Raw genomic sequence first — 26,416 nt, forward strand, 5'->3', positions numbered from 1 at the left:
TTATTTATGACACTTGAATGTAAGCCTCCTGGTTAAGCATTAATTATTGTAATTGATGACCAGTTTCGTGAGGAGTATGGGGAAGAGATGAGACTGAACCAAGGCAGTGGCGATTGCTGCCTAAAAAGAAATGCAGTAGGGAAGAGAGGAGGAAATATCTTGAGACGGGTTGAAGGACGGAAATGGAGAAGGTAAGATAAGGCAGGTAAGGGAACAAAGGGCAGAATTTCAGGGTTTTCTCTTTAGCTTGGGGGGAAAAAAAGGGAAGGGGGAGCACATTTCCCTGTTGCTTGAGTTTCTGAATGTGACAATAAGGCTGAGTAAAATAATTAATTACGAAAGTTGTGTTGTTACCTAAAAGCCAGATTCTACTACTGATTTCTGTGGTAACCTGCCATTGATCTCCGTGGAAGGTCTGTGCATAGAGGGGAGCGTGTTGTCCTGAATATGTTGTTTGACCTGTGGACCGTAATTAAAAATTAAATTTGGCCCTTGCCAAAGAATGAATTTGACATCTCCTTCCAGAGATTTAACCTTTCCGGGTTGTGAGGCTTGCGGGGCTGAGGAGAGGCCCATATGTGATGTAGGGAAAGGAGGTATATGGACAGAGATGGTTATTGTGGTTAAACGTAAGAATGGCCATACTGGGTGAGACCAGTGGTTCATCCAGTGCATTATCCTGTCTGCTGACATTGGCCTGTGGTAGATGCTTCAGAGGGAATGACAGAATGGGGCAATTACTGAATGATTCATCCCTTGTCATCCAGTCCCAGCTTCTGGCAGTCAGAGGTTTAGGGACACCCAGTGTTGCGATCCTGACCATCTTGGCTAATAGCCATTGATGGACCTATCCTTCATGAACTTACCTAATTCGTATTTAAAACCATTTGTTGTTTTGGCCTTGACTATATCCCCTGAGAACGACTTCTGCTGGTAAACTATGCATTTTTTGAAGAAGTACTTACATTTCTCTTAAATCTGCTGCCTGTTAATTTCATTGGGTGACTCCTGGTTCTTGTGTTATGTGAAGTGGTAAATAACACTTCCTTATTTACTCTCTCAACACCATTCATGATTTTATAGTCCTCAGCGTATCTCCACTTTGTCATTTACTTTCTAAATTGTATGACAGTCTGTCTTTTTAATCTCTACTCATATTAAAGCTGTTGCATTCCCCTAATCGTTGTTGCCCTTCTCTGTACTCTTTCGAGTTCTAATATGTCTTTTTTTGAGATGTGGCAACCAGAACTGGATGCAGTATTCAAGGTGTTGGCATTACATAGATTTATAGTAACATGATGATATTTTTCTCTTATCTATCTCTTTCCAAATGGTTCATAACAGTCTGTTAGCTATTTGGATGACCGCTGGACGTGGATTTTTTCAGAAAACCTTCCACGATGATCCCAAGATCTATCTTGAATGGTAACGGCTAATTTAGACCCATCACTTTGATCATGTAGTTGAGATACGTTTTCCAATGTGCATTATTTTGCATTTATCAGCATTGAATTTCATCTGCCATTTTGTTGCCCAGTCACCCAGTTTTGAAAGATCCCTTTGTAAATGTTCGATGTCAGCTTTCAATTTAACTATCTTGAGTAACTTTATATCATCAGCAAACTTTGACACCTCACTGTTCATGACGTTATGAATATGTGGAACAGCATAGGTCCTAATAGAGATCCTTGGTGTAACTCACTGTTTACCTTTTTCTGCTGTGAAAATGAACCATTTATTCCTAACTTTTGTTTCTTGTTCTTTCATCAGTTACTGATCCATGAGAGGACCTTCCCTCTTATCCCATGACAGCTTACATTGCTTAAAAGCCTTGGTGAGGAACATTGTCAAAGGCTTTCTCAAAGTCCAAGTACACTGTATCCACTCAGTCACCCTTGTCCAGAATATTTGTTGACCCCCTACAAAGAATTCTAATAAATTGGTCAGTGTTAACTCTTCTAACAAATTGTGTTCATCTGTGTGTCAGAGAATCATTTTGTTTACTATAGTTTCACCCAATTTACCTGGTATTGAAGGTAGGCTTACTGGCCTGTAATTGCCAGGATCACCTCTAGGGATGTAAATACCATTTAAAAATTTTACCATTTAAACTATTAAAATTATATGATTTAATCGGTTAACCGTTAACCGATGAAAGGGAGTGGGGCTAGGGTCACTGGGGCTGACCGGCTGGGGCTCCTCCAGGGCGGCTGCCTCTTAACCAGTTAACCATTTAACCTTTTACATCCCTAATCACCTCTACAGCCTTTTTTTAAAAATTGGCATTACATTAGCTATCTTCCAGTAATCTGGTACAGAGGCTGATTTAAGCAATAGGTTACATATTACACTTAGTGGTTCTGAAATTTCATATTTGAATTCCTTTCAAACTCTTGGGTGAATACCATCTGGCCCTGGCAATTTATTACTGTTTAATTTATCAGTTTGCTCCAAACCCTTGTCCACTGACACCACAATCTGGGCCAGTACCTCAGATTTGTATGGCTCGTGTGGGAATTTTCCTCAGGCCCTCTGCAGTGAAGAGGGATGCAAAAAATTCATTGATCTTCTCCTCAATGGCCTTGTCGTCTTTGAGTGTTACTTTAGCATCTTATTTGTTCAGGGGCGTCACTGGTGGTTTGGCAGGCTTCCTGCTTCTGATGTACTTAAAAAAACTGACTGTTAGTTTTGCATGTCTTGCTAGTTGCTAATTAGGCCTGCCAAATTATACTTTTATATTGGACTTGCCAGAGTTTGTTCTTTTCTGTTTTTCTCAGTCGGATTTGACTTCCAGGTTTTGAAGGATGCCTTTTTGTCTCTGCATCTTTCGCTCTGTTTAGCCATGGTGGCGTGTTTTTTGCTCCTGTTACTGGTTTATTTTTTCTATTGGGATATACATTTAATTTGAAATCTGTTATGGTGGTTTTTAAAAAGTTTCCATGCACTCGCAGGCATTTCACTCTTGTGATTGTTCCTTTTAACTGCAATTTAACTAGCTTCCTCGTTTTTGTTCACCTTTTTGAAGTTAAATGCTACTATGGTGGGCTTCTTTTGTATTTCTGCCCTACAAGGATGTTAAATTTATTTACGCCATGGTCACTATTACTGGGTGGTTCAGCTACATTCACCTCTTGGACCAGATCCTGTGCTCCGCTCAGGACTAAACCAAGAATAACCTCTTTACCTTGTGGGTGCCAGGACTAGCTGCCTCAAGAAGCAGTCACTAATAGTGTCTAGAAACTTTATTTCAGCATTCCTTCTGGGGTGACATGAACCCAATCAATATGGGGATATTTGAAATCCCTCATTATTATTGATTTTCTATTTTTATAGTCTCTCTCATCTCCTTGAGCATTTCACAATTACTGTCATCAACATTCTGCTCAAGTGGTTGGTAGTACATTCCTACTGCTATACTCTTATTATTCAAACATGGAATTTCTATCCATAGAGATTCTATGGTACATTTTGGTTCATTTAAGGTTTTTTCTATATTTGATTCTGTGCTTTTTTACATATAGTGCCATTCCCCCACCAGCACAACCTACTCTGTCATTCCCGTATATTTTGTATCCTGGTGTTACAATGACCTACTGATTTGTCATCATTCCACCAAGTTTCTATGATGCCTGTTACATCAATATTCTTGTTTAACATCAGGCATTCAAGTTCACCCATCTTAGCATTTTGACTTCTTGTATTTGTATGCAAGCACCTATAAAATTTGTCAGTATTAAGTTGTCTGCCTTCATGTGATGTGATCAAATGGGAATCTTTTTCTATTGACTGTTTCTCTTCAGGTGTATAACCGTACACCTGCTAAAATGAACACTGTTCATGGTACTTGGGAGTAGACTGAGCCAACTATGAAAACTAAAGATTGTACATATTTTAATAATTGTAGTCTGTAAACACATGGCTGTATTCAGAATCCTAGATTAAGGTAGCAATAAGTCCAAAATTATTGATGTTAAAACCAAATTAGTTAATACACTGAAGGCACAGTTTTATGTAAAGGTTGAGCATTTTTATTAACCCTGCTGTCAGTCAAAGGTTTCAGCAGAAGTGGTTTTCCACTGGACTGAGACCGCTTCTGAGCTTAGAGATAAGAGTTTTTAAACCTGCCCATTAGTACATGAGGCCTTTTTAATAACAGTCCAATTAAAAAAATCAAATGCAGTTTACAAGGAGCTATTTTATAGAAAGGGAAACTGAGGAAGAGTAGCTAAATTATTGCTCAAAGTTGCAAGGTGAATCAGTGGTTGAGTTCTGGATAAAGCCCAGGTCTCTTGGCTCACTGCCCTTTGTCAATCCACATAGCCTGTGATAGTTTCAAAGAAATTGTGCTCTGTTGCCTTGAGGATGGGTGATAGGCTGGAGTCCCTGCTTTGTACGAAGCCACATGTTGTCCCTCTCCCATGAAATAATATCTCGGTGAAAATGATTATTGTTCACTTATGAAAATACCCACCTTGTGACTGTTCTGTTGGGTAATGCATTAGATGCTATACACAGATCTGTGGTATAGCAGGCAGCAAAGGCCTTGGGCTGGTGTCATTGAGGGAGAGACGGTCTCCTTCTTCCTAGTGATTCAGCACAATTTTTTTTTTCCGTACAGAAGCTGGACAGCTCTGCTGAGGCAGCTCCTGCAGCTGAATTTCCTTCTCTGCAGAACTGGTAACCTCCATTCCTAAGCGCCGGTCACACCCATCCCTGCTTTCTGAAGGTCTTTTCCTCCCAATCTCCTAATGCAGCACATACTGTAGCATGCCTGTCACCTCTTATCTGTGTGTCCGTGCTACACCAGAAAGGTCTGGGTCGCAAATGGAACAGCCCTTCTCTCTAGCACATGGTCTGGCACACACTGTGCTAGGCAGCAGAGGCAATAACTTCCCTCCTGTCCTCTTTCCCAGTTCAAGGAGCATCTTCTTCTCTTTCACATAACAGGCACTGGGGCTGGAAAAGTCCATAGCGATGGAGAAGACACTGAGGAAAACTCAGGTAAAGGAACGGACTTTGCATTCTTCAGGGCTTAGATTGTTCATGGTAATGATATATCTCATAATAAAATGTGTATATGTCAGCTTTGCAAATCTGTCGGGATAATTGAATAGGCCAGGCTTAAAGTCTACTCCCCCACCCTTTACAGTTTTAAGGGGGTGGGAGAAAACAAAAATCAAACAATATTACTTTGCCATTTTTAGAAAACAATTACAAGTAAAATGTTCCTAAGGTTGTGGTCTCTGCACAGTTTGTCTTTAGTTAAGATATAGTGCTTAAATCAAAAGAAGAGGGTGAGAGTAAAGGGATTATACCACTTTCCTTTCTAATTCTGCCATTTACTGAATAGATCAGTCCTAGCTGGTTATTTAGTTAAGATAAACGTTTGATCATTTTTTAAAGACGTACATAAATATGCAGGTGTTAGTTAACTCTTACACAGCATTTTGAAAGTGAAAAATTCTATATAAGGACTAAGTGTTCTTCTTAATGACTTTTTGTGAATAGCTGAACATTTAAGAACTTAATAATACAGCACATATGATTTCCAACCCTGCAAACGCTTACTGCAAAAGTCAATAGGATTGTTCACAGTAGCGTGTGCTATGTCTGGTAGTGTTCACAGAATTGAGCTCTAGGGGCCAATACTGCAAGACAGTGAGTGCCTTCTGGGAGGTGCTGCACATTTCCCAACAGGAGTTTACAGTCTTTGGAAACCTACTCTTGTGTTAGTTTAAATATCGGATATTTTTTTGCTCAGTTTAGGAAGATGTGGTTGCCAGTTGGGGAACACGTTTAGGTGTGGTGGAATGAGCTCTGAGTTGGCAGAGAGCACTGTAAAGAAAACCTCCACAATTATGGATTTGGAGGATTTGCTTTAATTTTAAAATACATGGAGCACATTGTTCACAGGATGAAAATGGCCTGAAAACCAGAGTTATCCGCGTGGGCACCAGGAAGAGTCAGGTGAGCTTCTGCTTATTGAATTAGCCTCTGTTATGGGATCACTTTATTGCTCAGTCTCTGTTCAGCAGGGACAGTTGTGACTTGAGACCCTGTAGCTGCATCTCCTAAAAGTAGAAAATCTGGGTGTCTAATTTCAACTTTAAAAATATGATGTACAGCAGTTACCCTCTGTAAATAAGTGTGTATCTCTATTGTTTATATATAAACCCAAAATGAAGGACAGCATCTATCAGGTTTCTTGCTCAACAGAGAAGTGTTGTCTAGTGGGCAAATTGAAAGACTAAGAATCAGTATTCCCTTGTTCTGTTCCCATCTTTACCACTGACTCACTGTGTGACTTATGGCAAGTCTCTTGGGGCCAGTCTTCAAAAGTGGCCTCTAATTTTGGGTGACCAAGCTTATGTACCTAGCACCTGACTTTCAGAGGTGCTGAGTTCTCTCAACTTAAGTCACTAGAAGGTGCGGATGCAAATTGGGATCCAGATGTTTCAAGTCTGAGCACCCAAAGTAGTGGACACTCTTGAAAATTTTGTTCTTTATTTATCTATGCTGCTATTTTCTCATCTGTAAAATGGGGACAATTTGTGGATACTTCACAGAAGGTCTGGGGCATGAGGCTTCATTCATTCATATTAGTAAAGCACCTTGAGATCCTTGGATTAAGCACACAGTATTATTAGATGGAAATAAATTTACTTATATTTGTTTATGCAGATGAACTGTCTTTCTCAAACCAAAAAGCCCAAGTCCTCTCCAGAAAGTGACCCTAGACTGGAGTAATGATATCTTTGCCAAAGAGGGACCTCCTGTGAATTAGAAATAATGTCATCAGAGTTGTACTGTAATAGGTGTCCTTGTTGGCAGTCCCCATAGGAAGGCCTAAGATTCAATGGGCCACGAGACTGAGCTCTCCTGCAGGGGATCCCTCCATTTCGGGCTTGAGGCATGTTGTTACAGCTATGTGCCTCGATGCCACCTGGACTGTATCCATTCTAAATAAACTGAACTTTAGTCCCAATGGCTGTTAGCTGGCACATGCCATCAGCACCAAGCTCATGGAGTAGCTCAAGAAACGGAGGTGATTGCACTCCTCTTTCAGTAGAATCCCATTGTGTCTTCATTTTGCTATATCCAACACCAAATATCTTATATGGAGGCAAAACTTAGGCTGCGTTGACACTCACGAAGGCCTGGGAGGGAGGATATAGGAAATACGTTGGGTCTTTCTTGCTATCTAGCTGCAGCTGGGAGGAGCAAGTTTGCAAAGAGAGATAACCGTGCCTTGGGCCTTTGGTTTGAGATAATCGTGCCTACTCTGGAAGTCAGGCGCAGGCATGGCTCTATACTTTGTGGGAGGCTAGAACATGAGACAGATGGGCATTGAAGGGTGGGACGTTGCTGTTCTCCACTGTGTGCGATCTGCTAATCTATTAAGAATTATTATCAACACTTTGCACTTATAGCACCTGTGCCTTTCACCTAGCATCTCACAGCACCTTACAAAAGCGAAGTTTGTTGGACTCATTTTACACATGTAGAAACCCATGACTTGCCCACAGCCACTTAGAGCATCAGTAGCAGAGAAAGATTAGAAACTAGGCTTCCTGGTTCATCTTCAGCTGTGACTACTAGACTACATTGCCCCTCACAGGGTCAGGATCTGTGGAGGGATCCTCTGCCTCCTGCTTGAGTAGGATAGTGGTCGTGGACTATTTAAGTGATCCTTCCCCTTCCAGAGTGTAAATTAAATGTGTCCCATCTACAGGTACCTGGGCCTTTGCAGCCTCCATACCCTGCGGCTTGCTCTGTCTGTTGTATTGAGCTGCTGCCGTTTTCCTTCTGCACAACTTTCTGACCTGTCTCTGCTCATATAGAACACAATTCCTGCAGACAAATCTTAATCCTGGCTCCTTGCAGGATCGCACAGCAATGGTAAAGTTTAGCATTCATAAAAAGCACAGATATAGTGCATTTTATCTCATCACTCATTGAGATGGGAATCGCCAGGCTGTTTAGTCTGCCTTCGTTACCCTCACTGCAAGACCTATTCTCTAGCACTGTGCAAAATGCTTAGTCTGACTCAGTATAAAAATTACAAAAGCACATCATTGTGTTTCTCTACTTCAAGGGTTCTCAAACTGGGGGTCAGGACCCCTCAGGGGATCACAAGGTTATTACATGGGGGGATTGTGAGCTGTCAACCTCCACCTCAAACCCCGCTTTGCCTCCAGCATTTATAATAGTGTTAAATACACCTCTACCTTGATATAACGCTGTCCTTGGGAGCCAAAAGATCTTACCACATTATAGGTGAAACCTTGTTATATTGAACTTGCTTTGATCCACCAGCGTGCCCAGCCCAGCCCAGCCTCCTTGGAACACTGCTTTACCGCGTTATATCCAAATTCGTGTTATATCGAGTGGCGTTATATCGAGGTAGCGTTGTATATTAAAAAGTGTTTTTAATTTATAAAGGGGGTCACATTCAGAGGTTTGCTATGTGAAAGGGGTCACCAGTAAAATAAATAAATAAATAAATTAAAAATAAATTGAGCCGCTGCTCTAGTTTCATTCACCCAGTGATGGCACTTCACAGATAGTAAGCCACAGCCCTTCCAGTTAGGTGGGTAAATACCATCTCCACTTTAAACATAATGTCGCCAAGGCACAAAGAGTTGAAATGGCTGGCCACAGAACACAGCAAGTTAGTAGCAGAGCTGAAAATAGAACCCAGGAATTCCGACTTCCAGTCCCCTGTTAGAACCACTACTTCTAACTGAAGAAATTTGGTTTGTCTTTACAGTGCTCTAATTCTGACCCTACCACTGACTCACTGTCTGACCAGGGGGCAGGTCACTCCAATTCTGTTTCTGTTTCTCCATCTGTAAAGCAGGGATGGTAATACTTTGTTCTGTTGCGTGTTGTAATCATTATGCAGGGGTAGGGTTTGTGTTTGTGTAGCACTGTGCTAAGACTTCTATTTATTTGCATTAATGCTTGTGTTTTGGAGGCTTTGGTGGGTACATTTGACTATGTCTAAGAATAGAAAAGCTTGTACTGAACACATGCCATCTCACATGCGACTTTGCCTTCTGTTTTAAAACTGCAGCTGGCCCGGATTCAGACAGACAGTGTAGTGGAAATGCTCCGCAAGCGATACCTCAACCTTCATTTTGAGATTGGTAGGTGTTCAAATGCTGCTCAGAGGCAGGGAGCAGTTGGAATGGGATAGTTTGATGTGTAATATCTGTTATGCAAGAAGCCTTCGGCCCAAGGAAGAGAGAGTGTGGCATTTGTGATAAGTGGAGAATCCGAACCAGTTCCATTCTGTTAGTATCATGTGACTGGGCAAGAGATGCTAATGTCTGCAGAGCAAGGACAGGATGGATTCCATGTACTGCTGGATTCCATGTACTTCCGAAGTTTGCAAGAAGTATGCAAGAAGCCTTCGGCCCAAGGAAGAGAGAGTGTGGCATTTGCGATAAGTGGAGAATCCGAACCAGTTCCATTCTGTTAGTATCATGTGACTGGGCAAGAGATGTTAATGTCTGCAGAGCAAGGAGAGGATGGATTCCATGTACTGTTGGATTCCATGTACTTCCGAAGTTTCTATACAGATTATGGTACTGTCACTCCGTAGAGTAACCAAGTATTAGTCTGGCTCCAAGCTAGATGCACCATATATTCATGTTCAAGTGCAAAGTAAAAAATTATATAAACCAGAGAGGGAGCAGTCAGGATCCCAATGCCGCATTGATTGGATGGCTGCTGAGCACTTGCTTAGTGGCAAGAGTGAGGCCAGAGATGGTGCTCAAAGCTGAGTGTCTTGTTAGTGTGATGAGGATCCTGCTTAAAACTACTGTCCTCAGACACACACACTCATGGCCTTCCCTTTTCTTACTCTGTGCTCTTGGGAATAAGGCAGCACACTTCCAGAAGACCTAATCTTTACTCCTGCTTAGTGCAGAGTACTGCTAGAATACTCCTGCTACATGGAGCTTGCATTCACACCTGCACTAGAATGCAGTAGCCATGTACCCCTTTGCTGCATACCGCACAGAGACTTAGAGTCTGGGCCTATCTGATCTCTGTACTGCTGCTCTTAAAAAGCTCTCTCTTTGAACAGTTGCCATGTCAACAACTGGAGACAAGATCCTGGACACTGCTCTTTCCAAGGTAAATGACCTCTTCCTCCTTTGAATTGAGCGAGGCTATATGTGACTATGTTGGTAATATGCTTCATGTTCCTCCCTCCCTATTTAGATTGGAGAGAAGAGCCTCTTTACCAAGGAGCTGGAAAATGCACTGGAAAGAAATGAGTAAGAGCTCTGAACCTTTCTCTTGCTTACTGCAAGCCATGGAATGGCCCAGGCAGTGCTGCACATTCTGTCTGCATCTGAAATCAAGACAAACATTCACAGTCTAGTGGCTTGTTTATAATTCAAACTTCTTAGAACATTTTAGAGAATGAGAGGCTTGTGAAATGTGCTATCCCTAGTCTTGTCTCCTTCCCCTGGCTGTTTTAGTTGGGCTTGCATGGCCAAAGGAAAAAGGTGTCATGTCAATTAGTAATGTTTGTGTTGGTTGAACCGATGCCCTGCAACCTGTCGTATTTTTAGAGCAACAGTATTATTTGTTACATACACATCACTGGGTGGCCACATACAGTTTGAATTCAGACATTTCAGTAGATCCCTCGGATTCACAGTTAGCATTAAACAGTCTCCAAAGCTTCCTGCCTGTTAATTGTACTCGCTACCAACAGTGCAGGAGAACTGGAAGCATTAGGGTGAAGCCTCTTTTGAGGTAACTTATTTCTGTGGGAAACCTGGGTTCAGATGTCATTTGTGACTGAGGGAGATTGCTGTTTTTTACCTCATGATCCAGCTAGGGTATGGGATGCACATGGATCGAGGGACTTGGCTCAATTTGGATTAAAATTAAAGATTCCCCTTTGGGTCCTAGTCATCTAAGGGCCTGATCTAACTCCCACTGAAGTCAGTGGAAAGACTCCCAGTGAGTTCAGGCTCTAAGGATTCAAGCCCCTTTTTTGATGGCCCTGTCAGTGGTATGAAGTGATGCAGGCAGCTCGAGCTCTGGGCTGCTGTCAACCGAAAAGTAGTTATTTAAATCTGACCGGATATCGGATCCAGTGAGCTCTGTGTACTGCAAGGTTGCTGGGTGTCTGTGCAATGTGTGTATGGGTCTTCAGCACCCACACCAGGCTCTTCAAATCACTTTGCAAATATTTATGATGTAGTATCCTTGGGAGATATGCATCATTATATTACAGATGGAAAAACTTGAGGCACAGGGGGTGAATTGACCTGTCTACAGTTGCACAGTGAATTAGTAGAACTGAGAATAGAACCCAGGATTCCTGATTTCCAGCCCCCCTTTCTACACTAGAGTCCAGTGTGGAATTTTTATTTCTCAGATCACGTGCAGGCATCTTGGAGGTGCCTCATGGGCTCCTTCACCCACACTATGCTCTGACTTTTCTCTCCTCTGACTTGTAGAGTTGACCTCGTTGTTCACTCCTTGAAGGACCTACCAACTTCGCTCCCACCTGGCTTCACCATTGGGGCCATCTGCAAGTAAGTGTGCATTGAGAGGCCTGACTTCCTGTGGGGTTTTAAAATCCCCAAGGGACCATTTCTTTACGGTTGGCATCTTGTGTGATGAGTTTGGATGGTCTCAATCTGTTTCCCTTTGTGTAGGTAACTGTACTGCACAACTTGCCACTGTGCTTGTCATCTTGTTGCCTGTCTCAGGGGGGAGAGAGCCCAAATACCACAGGCTGTGAAGACTGAATTCCCCCTCTCTCTTCCTCAAAGAGGGGTTGGGTGGGCTCCAGCTCAGGATTAAGCATGTTAACAGAGGGTGGTGCCTGTGGGAAGTTTGCCCTTCCACTGCCTGTGCTGTGCCTGCTCTGTAGACGAGTAGAGAACTGACTGTCTAGAATTGTCAAACCAGCACCTTCACCAGCTCTAGATTAATTAGAAGGAAAAATGGAAGAGGAAAAGAAAATGCTTCCTGTGTTGGACTAAGGATAAGGAAGTTAGAGGCACCTCCACTAAGGACCATGAGCAGAACTGTTACCATTGAACCACATCCTACGGAATGATGTCTTGTCTACACTGTATTTCGTTGTAGAAGGGAAAACCCCCATGATGCTGTCGTTTTTCATCCAAAGAACGATGGGGAAACTCTCAACAGCCTTCCTGAAAAGAGGTGAGTGGATGGGAGAGTTGTTATTGAACAAATGGGGTAGTGAAAAGGGATAGGCTTAGACTTTGCAATACCAAAACTGCCTGCTCTTCACTATTCTTGGTGAACTCCCTGTGTTAATACAGTTAACATCCAAACTTTCATCTGTCCCTTGCCCTTTGCACAGATTAAGAGGTGTTTTCAGTGTTGTGTTGTCATCTTTTTTTTTTTTTTTTTTTCAATTTAAGTTAAAATGAACCATTTGTAGGAATTAGCAGTAAAGGAATAAAAACTTAATAAGAATCCCAGGAACCATAATTATCACTATGGGAAAGAATTTCTGCTGTTGAATAAAGGAGCAAGAGCTGACCTCTAATCTCTCCAGTCATGCCTGAGATCTGAATTTTCTAAATCCTCCACAACCCCCCAGAATGAATTCTTAGCATTTAATATCTTCAAAGCACTCTGCACACTAAAATCCTCCCCTCTCTTGACTGACACAGAGGACGTTCAGCTTTGTTGGATCTCCATTGAGGTCAAGGGACTTAAAGCAGGGTGAACTTGGCCCAGTGTTTTTGTGACCCACACCACGGCCAACTCCAACTCCTCGGTCTATTGGCTTTTCCTGTTGCATTCACCTACTCCACTCTGATGGTTACACAACTCAGTGGGAGCAGACTTTTCTGTCCATGCTTCTTGACTCAGACTAAAGACTAGTCTACACTAGAATCACTACAGCAGTGCAGGTCTTTTGATGTAGCTGCGTCGCTGTAGCGCTGCTAGTGCAGACAGTCTCCCGTCGGCATAATCACTCCACCTTCCCAAGCAGCAGTAGCTACGTCAGTAAGAGAGTGTCTCCCACTGACATAGCATTGTCCACATCACATCGCTTAGTGGGGTGGCTTTTTCACACCTCGAATGACTTAAGTTATACCAATACAAGCACTAGTGTGTACAAGCCCTGAGATGGGGGGCAAGTTCCAGAAATTACTTAACTTTTTCAGTCCCTCTCCTTAGAGGTTACAAAGTTCCTTTCTCTTTGGGGATGTCTGTGCAGAAATTACGCAGATGGCAGTAATCTTAATTAAAACACAGAAAATAGAAATAAAACAAAAGAAATTGTTTGCTTCACAGATTTAGATTTACACTTGTCATCTTTTTTTATGGGATAAAAAGAAAAGTGAGTAGCATATATCCCTTGAAATTAGTCCTCTCTGTGGTCAGACTGGCAGCCCCCCTTGCTGTCCAGATGCACACGGTGCTGTCCAGAGAGCTCTCCCACTGCACTCTCCAGGACCTGTTTCTCAGACCTCACCTTGCACACCCAGACATCTGTTCCGTGATCCAGGACTGCTATCCCTGCTTTCGAAAGCAGTTTATTGCAGTTATCAAAACAGAAAATAGGGCTTGGGGATTGCTACATTCTGTAGATGGTGGCCCACTGAGGAGTCAGAGATCCTTAACAAGGATTAATGTCTGCTTTGGAAAGGCCTATCAACCTACCACATTGCCTGTTTTACAGACTAGGTAGTCTGGTTATATCTAGATTTAGTCAGACCTCATGTTAAATCTCTCCATATTTCCTTCTGCCAATATGAATGATGGATAGATCCCTAAATGTTCTCTGACTAGTTTAAAAAGGTAGTGTGTGTTTCCCTGAAAGCGCCTAACCTGTTCCCAGCTAAAGGTGAGTGAATGAATCTAATTCTGTTTCACTGGGGTTTTGTTTTTTTTCCTCTGAAGTGTGATTGGAACCAGTTCGCTTCGGCGAGCAGCTCAGCTCAAAAGGCGGTTCTCTCATCTGGAATTCAGGGATATTGTATCCTTTCATGGTAGGGTGCGGGAGTGGTATCTCAATAAATAACAGTTGGCTGTTTCTAGCACTTTGGTGCTACGATTAGAACCCAGGCTTCTTGACGTCCAGTCCTCTGTTCAAACCAACTTCATGCAGTCTTCCTAAATTACTGTGAGAGAGGAGTTTACTCTCCCTGGCTCATTCAATCCCTGTATTTTCTGCTGAGAAAGGGCCCAATATTAGTCTAGCTTCTTAGAGGCAGATACACTTCACAGGAGGAACTGGCATAAGACACACAACTCATTCCAATTCAGTCACTAATGGCTTGGGTCGGATTCAGACCAGCAGTGAAAGGCTCTGTTGTCCCAGTCTCTGTCCCTTTAACTTATTGTTTAATTCTGCACAATTATTAATCAGCTGCTGACCTGTTCAGTGCTACATGAGACATGTCCACAGTCCCAAAGAGCCAGTGTCCAAATGATTACTTCACAACTCACAGCAAAATTCCATCTGCCACCATCTGAACAAGTTTTCTAGGATAGTTCCTCAACTCAATTATGCAAGTGACTGGAGACAGCTAGGGCCCCACGAGGGCTGTTGGCATGTTCTGGTGAATGGTATTATTTTCAGGCTGTTCTTAGAAGTCCACTCTCCTTTGGCTCCTGCCTTCCTCATCTCGTTTTGTTACATCATGGTGTAGTGTCAGTGCCTGGTGATGCTTTTGCCCCAAGCTGCAAAGCCCTGGGGGAGCACAAATATGCATCAATCTTTGGACAATCCGTTTTACAGCAAAGCTGGGAGAGTCCCAAATGTTCTTGAAAAGCAAGTTAGTGTGACTTCTCTCTCAACTTTGGAGTCCACTGCTCCTCTTCCTCCCCCCCCCCCCACACCTTCAAACTCACCCTAATCTGTTGGTGGGTTCTTCAGGTCTGGGGGAAATCTTGGTGGCTTCCTTCTCGTCAAGTGATCACTACTTATGCAGTATTTCTGCAGTGTACTGCAGCAGTCTTGCTCCAGGAGCAGATGGCAGGCCTGCTTTCCCCAGCCTCACCTCTCTTGAGCTCTCATTCTTACTAAAGTTCCCCCTTTCCTTTCATTCTGTGCGGGAATCTTCCCCTTTCCCCTCTTCCATAGTGCTTTGCTGCATGTTTGGAACACTGTGTTATACTGCTCAGATAGTAGGTGGCCCAGTGTGTAACATACATTGTATAAGCTAACTCAGCCATAGCTGGCAGTGTATTTAAATGATCTTTTTGGAAGACACATCTGTGGTGTCTCTCTCAGGGCAGGTCTACACTGTAGCAGGGATCCACGGCTCTGCGATTGATCCACCGGCGGTCGATTTAGCGGGTTTAGTAAAGACCTGCCAAATCGACTGCAGATTGCTCTCTAGTCGATCCCTGTACTCTACCCCCAATGAGAAGAGTAAGGTAAGTAGATGGTGTCAAGTATCACATGTATCCGACGAAGTGGGTATTCACCGCGAAAGCTCATGCCCCAAAACGTCTGTTAGTGTATAAGGTGCCACAGGACTCTTTGCTGTAAGTAGATGGGAGATTTTCTCCCGTCAACCACCCACAGTAACTCAGCCTAAGGTATGTAAACTCCAGCTATGTTCTTGATGTAGCTGGAGTTGCGTAGCGTAGGTCGACTTACTGCGGTAGTGTAGAGAGCCTCAGAGAAGGGAAGCTCTGTAGTTGATTATGTTTGATCCAGAAGCCTGACCTGCTTGTATATGATACTGCATGCCCCATCCCCTGTGGGGAGTAACTGCTGTTGCTGGGGGACAAAAGATAAGGGAGGAAAGGTCCAAGCAGAGAGGAAGGGAGCAGGCTGATTAGCTGCAGGAGTGACAGCCTTTGGTGATTGCAGCAGTAGCAGCCTCTAGTGGCTGAGTTAAGATCTGCAAGCAAAGTGTCCCAATTTGGAGATTGTGCTTCTCGCTTAACCCTTTATGTAGAGAGGAAATTTAAACACTCGCTTGAAAAAGCTGGATGAAAAGGAGGACTTCAGTGCCATAATTCTGGCGGCTGCTGGACTGAGAAGGATGGGCTGGGAGAATCGTATTGGTCAGGTAGGAGAAGCACTGTGGGAAATTCCATTCACTTCCACAGACCCTTAACCCATTCCCTTTCAGAAACCTTAGCTTCCCCATCATGGATGAGCATAACATCTGCTCTGAATCCATATATATATATATATATATATATATATATAATTATCTTGAGATTAGGCTGCATTGGAGTGAGGGTTCCCTGCCAAAGATGCATTCTGCACAACTCTTTCCATGTGTCAATAATGTTTGCCCATCTGAAAACTTCAGAGCCCTTTATAGTGCCCAAATCCTTCAAGAACAGGCACTTTAGAAACATCTGATAACTTTGATAAAACATTACAACCTTCAGTGAAATAAGTACCATCATACCCATTTTATGGATGGGAAAATTGAGGCGCACGGCTGGGGCAAGACCATCCCCCGAGTTGGGAATAGAACCCAGGAATTGTTACCTCCCAGTTCCTTGTTATAACCATTGTATTGCACTTCCTTTATGGCAACAATTTCAGTTTCATCCTGAATTGCTGCTCTTTGGAGCATTTAACATTGTTTTTTACATAATCTTGGATTTAGCACTGCAACATGTTAACTAATCTTTGCTTTTTCTCCAGATCCTAAACCCTGAAGATTGCCTTTATGCTGTTGGGCAGGTATGCTATGAAAAGCCAGCTGAGTAGCCAGTTGCTGTGTTACAGCCAAACATTTCAACTGTGTTTTCAACTCTGCATCTTTTTTGGCTGCTGTTCTATAGGCATGCTGCATTTGGGAAGTGTATTGCAGTTGTTAATTAAAGGCTCGCATGTCATCACTGTTACAAGTGATCATTCTGCTTCTGAGACGTGGCCTTTCAAGAGCGTGCTAATGAAAGTAGGAGTCAGCATCTATATAGAACAAGCTGATAAGAATCAGTCTGAAGCTGTGATCCTACAGCTCACTTGTTCAGTAATGTGAAACTTTTTCTTTCTGCTTTCATCTTGTTGCCATGTGTTATAGCAGTGGGATTTGCGTGTGGATAAGGTGTAGCACACTACATTGGAATGCCTCTAAGCCTTGCAGGTTTAGTGGTTTGGGACTAAGACTGCAGACTAGAGATGCATGAAGACTGAGGACAGTGTTTTCTCTTCCTTCAGGGTGCCTTAGCAGTAGAGGTCCGAGCTAGAGACGAAGAGATACTGGATATGGTATCTGCCTTGCATGATGGGGAAACGGTGCTATGCTGCATTGCCGAAAGAGCCTTTATGAGACACTTGGTAGGTTTCGTACCATCACTTTTCTGTCCACTTCCTTCCTGGGAGAAGTAGTAAATGCTTACGTAGTATTGTTAAACACCACGGTATCAGAAACCTGCTAGATTTCGTTACCACAACCGCTAAATACAGACTACAGTCAAGTGTCTGTTAACTGATTGTGTGTGTACGGATAATCTTCTGTACATGGCTGACTCTGTGTTCTACAGGCTTTTCAAAGGGACATGACGTGGTGGATCACATAGGAACCTTGACATCAACTTTTACCTGTTTGCTGTGCTTTTTGTTTCAGGAGGGTGGATGTAGCGTTCCTGTAGCAGTCAGTACCATGCTGAAAGACTCCCAGGTGAGCAGAACTTAATGTATTTTATTTGGGTTCATCACTGAGCATTTTTCCAACATGCACTTTTTCCCTGCCACCAGAAGATAGTTCCAGCAAGCGTACTTGGCAGCTGAGGATAGCCTTGCTATCTCCATGCTGAATCCACCAGAACAACATGGTGTAGGGCAGAGTCAAAGAACCAAGGCCAACACAAGGGTAGTGATAACACAGCTAAGGGGGAAAAAAAAAAAAATCCGTGTGTCAGGGAAAACATGATAGAACTTTGTGGACAAGGCTTAGCAATCTTCTAATTTATCCTCTCAATAATTATGACTGGTGATTCTCATCCCCTTTGTAGGTAAGTATTTTTCTGGGGTTAGAAAGCCTATTCCTTTGATAAATAATAGATAAAACTTCCCCAAGACTAAATATAAACACTATCCTACAGAAAGGAAGCCTGACTTAAATAGAGGGCGCTGTCATGCAGAAAAAAAGTTACTCACGTTCTCATAACTGTTGTTTTTCGAGAGGTGTTGTTCATGTCCATTCCAATCAGGTGTGTGCATTCACATGGGCATGATAGCTGGAAGACTGTCCCCTGGCAGCAATCGTAGGGTCAGCCTTGGCACCCCCTGGAATCACGCTTTCATGGCGCCCAATATGGAGTCCTACTGAACCGCCACCCCCTCAGTTCCTTCTTGCCAGCTACTCCGACAGAGAAGGAGGAGTGTAGGTGTTGGAACGGACATGAAGAACAACAGTTACAAGACGGTGAGTAACCATTTTTTCTTCTTCGAGTGCTTGTTCATGTCGATTCCAATCAGGTGACTCTCAAGTTCAGGCGGCAGGGTCAGAGTCGTCAACTGTTTGGAGCACTGCTCGTCCGAAGGCCGCATCATCTCGAGCCTGCTGAGTAATTGCATAGCGCGGGGTGAAAGTGTGGATAGAGGACCGCGTCACTGCTCTGCAGATTTCCTTAGTGGGGACCTGCACCAGGAACACTATTGACTAAGCCTGTGCCCTGGTGGACTGCACAGTGATTGAGGGTGAGGGAACCCCTGTCAGTTTGTAGCACTCATGAATACAGGACGCTATCCATGACTAAATGTATTGTGATGACACAGGCAGCCCTTTCATTCTATCCGCTAGAGCCACGAATAACTGAACTGATTTTCTGGATGGCTTTGTTCTCTCGATGTAAAAGGCTAGCGCCCTGCGGACATCCAGAGAGTGGAGTCTCTGGTTCCTGCCGCTGAAATGCGGCGTAGGGTAGAATAATGGGAGAAACATGTCCTGGTTGATGTGAAAGTAATTAAAGGAATCATCTGCAAACACTTGGAAGGTGGCAAGGTGATAGGGAATAGCCAGCATGGATTTGTAAAGAACAAATCGTGTCAAACCAATCTGATAGCTTTCTTTGATAGGCTAACGAGTCTTGTGGATAAGGGAGAAGCGGTGGATGTGGTATACCTAGACTTTAGTAAGGCATTTGATACGGTCTCGCATGATATCCTTATCGATAAACTAGGCAAATACAATTTAGATGGGGCTACTATAAGGTGAGTGCATAACTGGCTGGATAACCGTACTCAGAGAGTGGTTATTAATGGCTCCCAATCCTGCTGGAAAGGTATAACAAGTGGGGTTCCGCAGGGGTCTGTTTTGGGACCGGCTCTGTTCAATATCTTCATCAACGACTTAGATGTTGGCATAGAAAGTACGCTTATTAAGTTTGCGGACGATACCAAACTGGGAGGGATTGCAACTGCTTTGGAGGACAGGGTCAAAATTCAAAATGATCTGGACAAATTGGAGAAATGGTCTGAGGTAAACCGGATGAAGTTCAATAAAGACAAATGCAAAGTGCTCCACTTAGGAAGGAACAATCAGTTTCACACATACAGAATGGGAAGAGACTGTCTAGGAAGGAGTATGGCAGAAAGAGATCTAGGGGTCATAGTGGACCACAAGCTAAATATGAGTCAACAGTGTGATACTGTTGCAAAAAAAGCAAACGTGATTCTGGGATGCATTAACAGGTCTGTTGTAAACAAGACACGAGAAGTCATTCTTCCGCTCTGCTCTGCGCTGGTTAGGCCTCAACTGGAGTATTGTGTCCAGTTCTGGGCACCGCATTTCAAGAAAGATGTGGAGAAATTGGAGAGGGTCCAGAGAAGAGCAACAAGAATGATTAAAGGTCTTGAGAACATGACCTATGAAGGAAGGCTGAAAGAATTGGGTTTATTTAGTTTGGAAAAGAGAAGACTGAGAGGGGACATGATAGCAGTTTTCAGGTATCTAAAAGGGTGTCATCAGGAGGAGGGAGAAAACTTGTTCACCTTAGCCTCTAATGATAGAACAAGAAGCAATGGGCTTAAACTGCAGCAAGGGAGATTTAGGTTGGACATTAGGAAAAAGTTCCTAACTGTCAGGGTAGTTAAACACTGGAATAAATTGCCTAGGGAGGTTGTGGAATCTCCATCTCTGGAGATATTTAAGAGTAGGTTAGATAAATGTCTGTCAGGGATGGTCTAGACAGTATTTGGTCCTGCCATGAGGGCAGAGGACTGGACTCGATGACCTCTCGAGGTCCCTTGCAGTCCTAGAGTCTATGAAACTGTGACACAGTCTTCTGGCGGAAAGCAGGATGAGGTCTGAGCTGCACCGTCTCCTTATAGAACACTGTATAAGGGGATGCTGAGGTTAGGGTCCTGAGTTCAGACACCCTCTTGGGTGAGGTTAATGCCACCAGGAACGCCAGCTTGTGAGAGAGAGAGAGAAGGGAGCACGTTGCCAAGGGCTCAAAGGGTGGTCCCATTAGCCTAGAAAGGACCAGGTAGGGGTCCCAGGCAGGGTCAGGCTGTCGGACGTGAGGATATAGCCTGTCAAGCCTTTTTAAAAAGCGGCTGACAGTAGGGTTAGCAAACAAAGAGTGGTGGTCCTCGCCTGGGTGAAAGATGTACCCTTAATTGATGACAACAAAAGCGCTGCTTCAGATGGAGGAGTCCAAAATAAATGGCATGGGGGCCAGCACTGGGGACAAATGGCGTTGTGCCAACAATCCTGAAAATCTCTTGACAAGGTATGTGGCTCTCATAGAGGGTTTTCTATTGCCAAGGAGGACTTGTCTAACCTGGTCTGAACAGGAAAGCTCCATTGGCTTCAAGCATGGAGCTTCCACACCATGAGGTGAAGCAAGTTGAGGCTCGGATGTTGAGATCGCCATGATCTTGTGTCAAAAGGTCCGAGAAGAGCATCAGGATGATCGGGGCTTTGGTGGACATGGCTGGGGGAGATGTGTACGAGCGCTGTTGGGGCCATGCTGGTGCTATCAATGTAACCTGAGCTTGTTTCCCCCGGATCTTGAGGAGCACCTTGTGAACCAGCAGTATGGGCAGAAAGGTGTGTAGGAGCCAGCCTCCTCAGTGGAAGAGGAACGCATCTGCTCTGGAGCCCAGGCTGTGGTTCTGGAAGGAGCAGAACTGCTGGCACTTCCTGTTGTCATGTGGCGAATAGGTCTATCTTGGGAAAGCCCCACCTCTGGAAGATTGAAATCATGATGTCTGGGTGAAGGGACCACTCGTGGCCATGAAATGACCTGCTGAGGTGGTCCGCCAGCTCGTTCTGTATCACGGGGAGGTACAATGCTTGCAGGTGCATCGAATGTTCTACACAAGTCCCACAGCATGAGGGCTTCCTGGCACAGGGGAGAAGAGCATGCACCCCGTCAAGGTTTTTTCCCCACTTTGAACTTTAGTGTTCAAGAAGTGGGGACCTGCAAGATCACTTTTAAGCTTAATTACTAGCTTAACTTTGGTACGCTGCCACCAGCCAGAAGTTAGCGTCTGGCACACTTTCTTTTCCCCCAAACCTTCCTTGGGGAACCCAAGACCCAAACCCCTTGGGTCTTAAACCAAAGAGAAATTAACCATCCCCCTCCTCTTCCCCCCCAGACTCCCTCCCCCGGGTTGCCGTGAGAGACTTACACAGATCCAAACTCCTTGGATCTTAAAACAAAGAGGAATTAACCATCCCCCCTTTTTCCCCCCCACCAATCCCTGGTGAGTTCAGACTCAATCCCTTGGATTTTAACAAGGAAAAATCAATCAGGTTCTTAAAAAGAAAGCTTTTAATTAAAGAGAAAGTAAAAATTCTCTCTGTAAAATTAGGATGGAAAATGCTTTACAGGGTATTCAGATTCATATAGACTAGAGGGACCTCCCCGCCCCCCAAGCCTTGGATTCAAAGTTACAGCAAACAGAGGTAAAAATCCTTCCAGCAAAAAAGACACATTTACAAGTTAAGAAAACAAACATAAGACTAATCCGCCTTCCCTAGCTATTACTTACAATTTTGAAACATGAAAGACTGATTCAGAAAGATTGAGTAAGTCTGGGTGTACATCTGGTCCCTCTTAGCCCCAAGAGCGAACAATGCAAAAAGCACAAACAAAGACTTCCCTCCACCAAGATTTGAAAGTATCTTGTCCCCCCATTGGTCCTCTGATCAGGTGTCAGCCTGGTTCCCGTTTTACCCTTTAAAGGTAAGACACATTAACCCTTAACCATCTGTTTATGACAACCCCCTCATGTGCTGATACAGAACATTGCGGTGGTGTTGTCCGTCATGATTCATATATATTGTCCCGATAAGTATGGCTGGGAGGCCCACCATGCCAGGCGCACCACTCTCAGCTCTCTGAAATTGATGTAGCATGCCAGATCCGTCTGAGAACCAAAGACCTTGAGTCCTGTGGTTTCCTAGATGTGCTCCCCAGCCTATGTCTGATGCATCCATCACTAGTGACAGAGACGGCTGTGGAGTGAGTGACAAAGGGGACCCCTGAGCATATCTCCTGAGGGTCAAGCCACTACAGGAGGGAGTCAAGAATCGGGCAAGGCAGGATCACAATCCTGTCCAAGCTGTCCCGGGCTGGGCGATACACTGAGGGCAGCCAAGTCTGAAGAGGTCGAAGCCTGAGTCTGGCATGCTGCACCACAGAGGTACAAGCTGGTACACCCAGAAGCTTCAGGCAGTTTCTTGCTGTGGTTGTGGAAACCTTTCTGAGCCCTCAAATAATATTGGTCAGGGCCTAAAACCTCGCTTGCGGCAGGTATGCCCTGGTCTGGGTCGAATCCAATACAGCACCTATAAACTCTGTCTTCTGGACAGGGGACAGAGTAGACGTTGCTTCATTTAAAAGGAGACCAAGGTTGACGAAGATGGCTCTGATAAACCTGACCTGAACCTCCACTTGGGCCTTAGAGCGGCCCTTCATCAGCCACTAGTCAAGGAAAAGAAACAGCTGAAACTGGTGCCTACGTATAAACGCAGCGATGATTACCATGCACTTGGTGAAAACCTAAGGTGCTGCTGCCAAGCAGAACGGGAGGACTGTAAATTGGTAGTGGGTGATGTTCACCATGAACCTGCGGTACTTCCTGTGGGGCTGAGTGATTGCGATATGAATATACACGTCCTTCAAGTCAAGGGCAGCATACCAGTGAGGGAATGCTGGAAGCCAGAGAGACCATACGCAACTTGATTTTCGTTGTAAACTTGGAGTTCCCACAGGTCCAGGATGGGCCTGAGGCAGCCTTTGGCTTTCGGTATTAGGAAATACCAGGATTAAAAACCCTCACCCCTCTGCTCCTAAGGAACCTCCTCCACTGCCCCTAAAGATAGGAGCAACTGCACCTCTTGGATAAGGAGTTGGTCTTGAGAAGGGTCCCTGAAGAGAGACAGGGAAGGGCAGGAGGGCACAGAATTGGATGGAGTAGCCCCTCTCTACTGTGCAGAGCACCCATCGGTCCAAGGTAATAAGGGGCCATGCACCATAGAAAGGGGATAGTCGAGACGAGAAGGTAAGGTGGGATGGATCCATTTCCAGGTGTAGTACACCCTCCTTGACTGCCTACAAAAAGCAGGCTTCAGTTGTCCCGAGCTCTGGCCAGAAGGTTGATGCTGCCTTCTCCTGCTGCTTCTGTTCCGTCTTCTGGAGCCAACATGGTGGTTCTCCTGACCAAACCTCTGAGTGGGCTGCAGCCAGAAGTGTTTCTGCTGAGTGGAAGGCGTGTAGAGGCCCAGGTACCTGAAGGTGGGTCTGGAGTCCTTCAGGCTGTTTAGCCTTTTGTCTGTCTTTTCTTTAAGACAGAATCTCACCCTCAAAAGGCAGGTCTTGTATGGTCTGTTGGACCTCAAAGGGGAGACCTGGAGCCACGAGCCCCTTCTCATGGCTACACCCATGGCCATGACTCTAGTGGCAGTGTCTGCCCCATCAAATGCTGCTTGCAGGGATGCCCTGGAGATCAATCTCCCTTCCTTGAGCAAAGCTAAGAATTCAGCTCGGGAGTCCGAGGGAAGTAACTCTAAATTTAGCCCTCACCGAGCAAGTATTGTAAGCATACCTGCTGATGATGGCCTGTTGCTTGGAAATCCAGAGTTGCAGACCCTGTGGCGTAAACCTTCTGGCCAAATAGGTCCAGTTTTTTTGCGTCCCCATTCTTGGGGGAAAGGCCTGGAAACCCTGCCGCTCTTGCTGGTTAGTAGCATCCACCACCAGAGAATCAGGTTGTGGGTGAGTGTATAGATGTTCGTAGCCCTTGGAGGGCACGAAGTACCACTGTTCATTGCACTTGGTGCCACTGATGGCTGTCTCTGGATCTAGGCAAAGGGGATCAGCCCCTTTCAATCTCTCTTGTTCTGCACTGGCGATTGGGACTGGTGCCAAAGGCTGGAGTGTCCCCGAGACACTTCATGGTGGTACCTAGAGTCCTTGGCCATGTCTTTCTTTGGTGCCTGGTCTCTTGAGGGCACGCTCCACGCCAAAGATGACATGCTGGTAGCGGGATCCTCGGCACTGGGGGTCCAACTGCGCTTCAAGAACTGCCTCCATCACAAGGATTTTAAGCCACTGCACTCTTTCAGGGTTCTTGGTTGGAATTCCTGACAGATTTTACAGTGGTCTTTTTGGTGACCCTTGCCCAGACACTGTAAACAGGAGGTGTGGGAGTCACTTTTTGGCATGTGTTTTGCGCAGTCTTTGCAGATCTTGAAGCCTGGGGATCACAGCATGCCCTGGAGGCAACAAATAAAGGGGGGAAACCCCCATACCTTAAACTTACAACTAACTCTACTAAACTACACTACGCTATCTGAATAAACAAGGTAAGTACAACAGGAATGCAACTGCTAGGTCACTTGCCGGAGCAAGAGCAAGGGAAGTTACAGCTACCGTCACTGGAGGTAAGGAGGAACTTAAGGGTGGCGGATCAGCAGGGCTCTATATTGGGCACCATGAGGGTGCAACTCCAGGGGGCTCCCAGGCCAACCCTACGGTTGCTGCTAGGGAAAAATGTTCTGGATACTGTGCACGTGCGCGCGCACACAGCTGACTGGAATCCACATGAAGAAGCACTCGAAGAAACCATGGTTTCAAACAAATGGTACTTGTCTCCTACCTTTTGGGTAAGGAGGGTTGTGGAGGCAACATGCTTGCAAGCTTCCCATGACAGAACAGCAACCCTTTTCGGCCCATTAAGGAAAGGTAACAATTAGGTTACATCCATGCTTGTGCCTTGTACCTTTCCTAAAACACACGGATTGCTCTCCCATGATGATCAATCATGTGACATGACTAGCCCCTTTAATCATAGGATCTTGGTAAGCTTCAACTTACATCTGTAGGCCTAGATTGAGACAGAAAGGAAGCAACTTTTCCAACGGCACATGGGAGTCAATGGCAGAATGGTTTCTCCAACTTTTACTAGTTTCCTCCTTAGACCAGAAAGGGGATGCTTGGGGTGGTCACCACAGATGCCACATACCTTTATTGTGTTCTGCCCAGTTGTACTTGACAGGAGCTGTCTACAGCTTGGATGGATCAGATAGCCTCAAGGACACGATGCAGACTGATGTTAACTGCCCACAGCAGGTAAATAGATAAATGCCTCTTAATTTCAGTTGGTTTTAACCTTCAGACTTCAAGTCAAATGAAAAACAAAAACAGACCTTTTTACCATATTTCTCTCAGTCCAGTCCTTAAAATCTTTAGTCATCTTTACAATATTCTCTGATAAGCCTTATAAAAGTGTATATGGCAACCTACTGTTTAAGCCCCAGGTTTCCCTGCTGTTTTACATTCAGTATCTTTTTTTATTTTTAGAATGAAGAGGGACCCAATGATAATACACAGTATGTTGGCATCACAGCCAACAACATTCCTCGTCATGCTCAGGAGGCCGCAGAGAACCTGGGTGTTGAACTAGCCAGCTTACTGCTGAGCAAGGGTGCTAAGCGTATCCTCAATGTTGCAAGGCAGCTGAATGATGCCCGATAGACACTTCATTCCCACCCACCAGCTGCTCTTGCAGTTGGCATAATTCCTGCATGGTCAGAAGTTGGACAGAAAAAAGCCATGGACTTTGCTGCTGCACTGTTATCCTCCCTTAGGTAGAGTCTCTTAATTTACACTCACATCCCATTTTCTTTGTGGATCTGAAAACAAAACTTAAAATATTAAACTCTATAATTTGAGTAGTTAATGCCTGTTCAGAGGATACAAATCCTATTTGCAGTTTCTCCTCTGAGCTATCTTTTGGGGTGGTTTGTTTCAGCAACTTGTTTACCCCAAAACTATAAGCAAGTTCTTTTGAATACAGTAACAAAAATAACTCCATATAGGAAATAATACTAAAATGGTAAGGGGTAAAAGGCGCCCTTTTTGGCTCATCTACACTTAACCAGGGATCAACGTGTGGTAATCGATGCATTGGTGGTCGATTTAGCGGGTCTACTTAAGATCCACTAAATTGACTGCA

General features: G+C 44.5%; 1 protein-coding gene across 3 annotated transcripts; it reads left to right on the forward strand.

Annotated features, from left to right (window-relative positions):
* The first annotated feature begins 4,422 nt into the window (after positions 1-4,422).
* Positions 4,423-26,132, forward strand: HMBS (hydroxymethylbilane synthase). Of its 3 annotated transcripts, none has more exons than XM_075073568.1 (14): positions 4,556-5,001; positions 5,914-6,310; positions 6,639-9,251; positions 9,434-10,143; positions 10,231-10,286; positions 11,487-11,564; positions 12,124-12,201; positions 13,921-13,996; positions 15,933-16,046; positions 16,640-16,678; positions 17,159-17,278; positions 17,568-17,621; positions 25,444-25,530; positions 25,762-26,132. In XM_075073568.1, exons 4-14 carry the CDS (start codon positions 10,099-10,101, stop codon positions 25,933-25,935), a joined length of 921 nt encoding a protein of 306 aa, XP_074929669.1. In that variant the 5' UTR covers positions 4,556-5,001; positions 5,914-6,310; positions 6,639-9,251; positions 9,434-10,098; the 3' UTR covers positions 25,936-26,132. The 3 variants fall into 3 exon arrangements, with proteins under 3 accessions (XP_032632041.1, XP_074929669.1, XP_032632040.1); XM_032776149.2 differs by having other exon boundaries at positions 4,571-5,001; positions 5,914-5,967; positions 9,077-9,149; positions 10,094-10,143; XM_032776150.2 differs by lacking the exon at positions 25,444-25,530 and having other exon boundaries at positions 4,423-5,001; positions 5,914-5,967; positions 9,077-9,149; positions 10,094-10,143.
* Positions 26,133-26,416: the final 284 nt, after the last annotated feature.

The sequence above is a fragment of the Chelonoidis abingdonii genome, chromosome 18 (genome assembly GCF_003597395.2).
Source record: "Chelonoidis abingdonii isolate Lonesome George chromosome 18, CheloAbing_2.0, whole genome shotgun sequence".
NCBI classification, from domain to species: domain Eukaryota; kingdom Metazoa; phylum Chordata; order Testudines; family Testudinidae; genus Chelonoidis; species Chelonoidis abingdonii.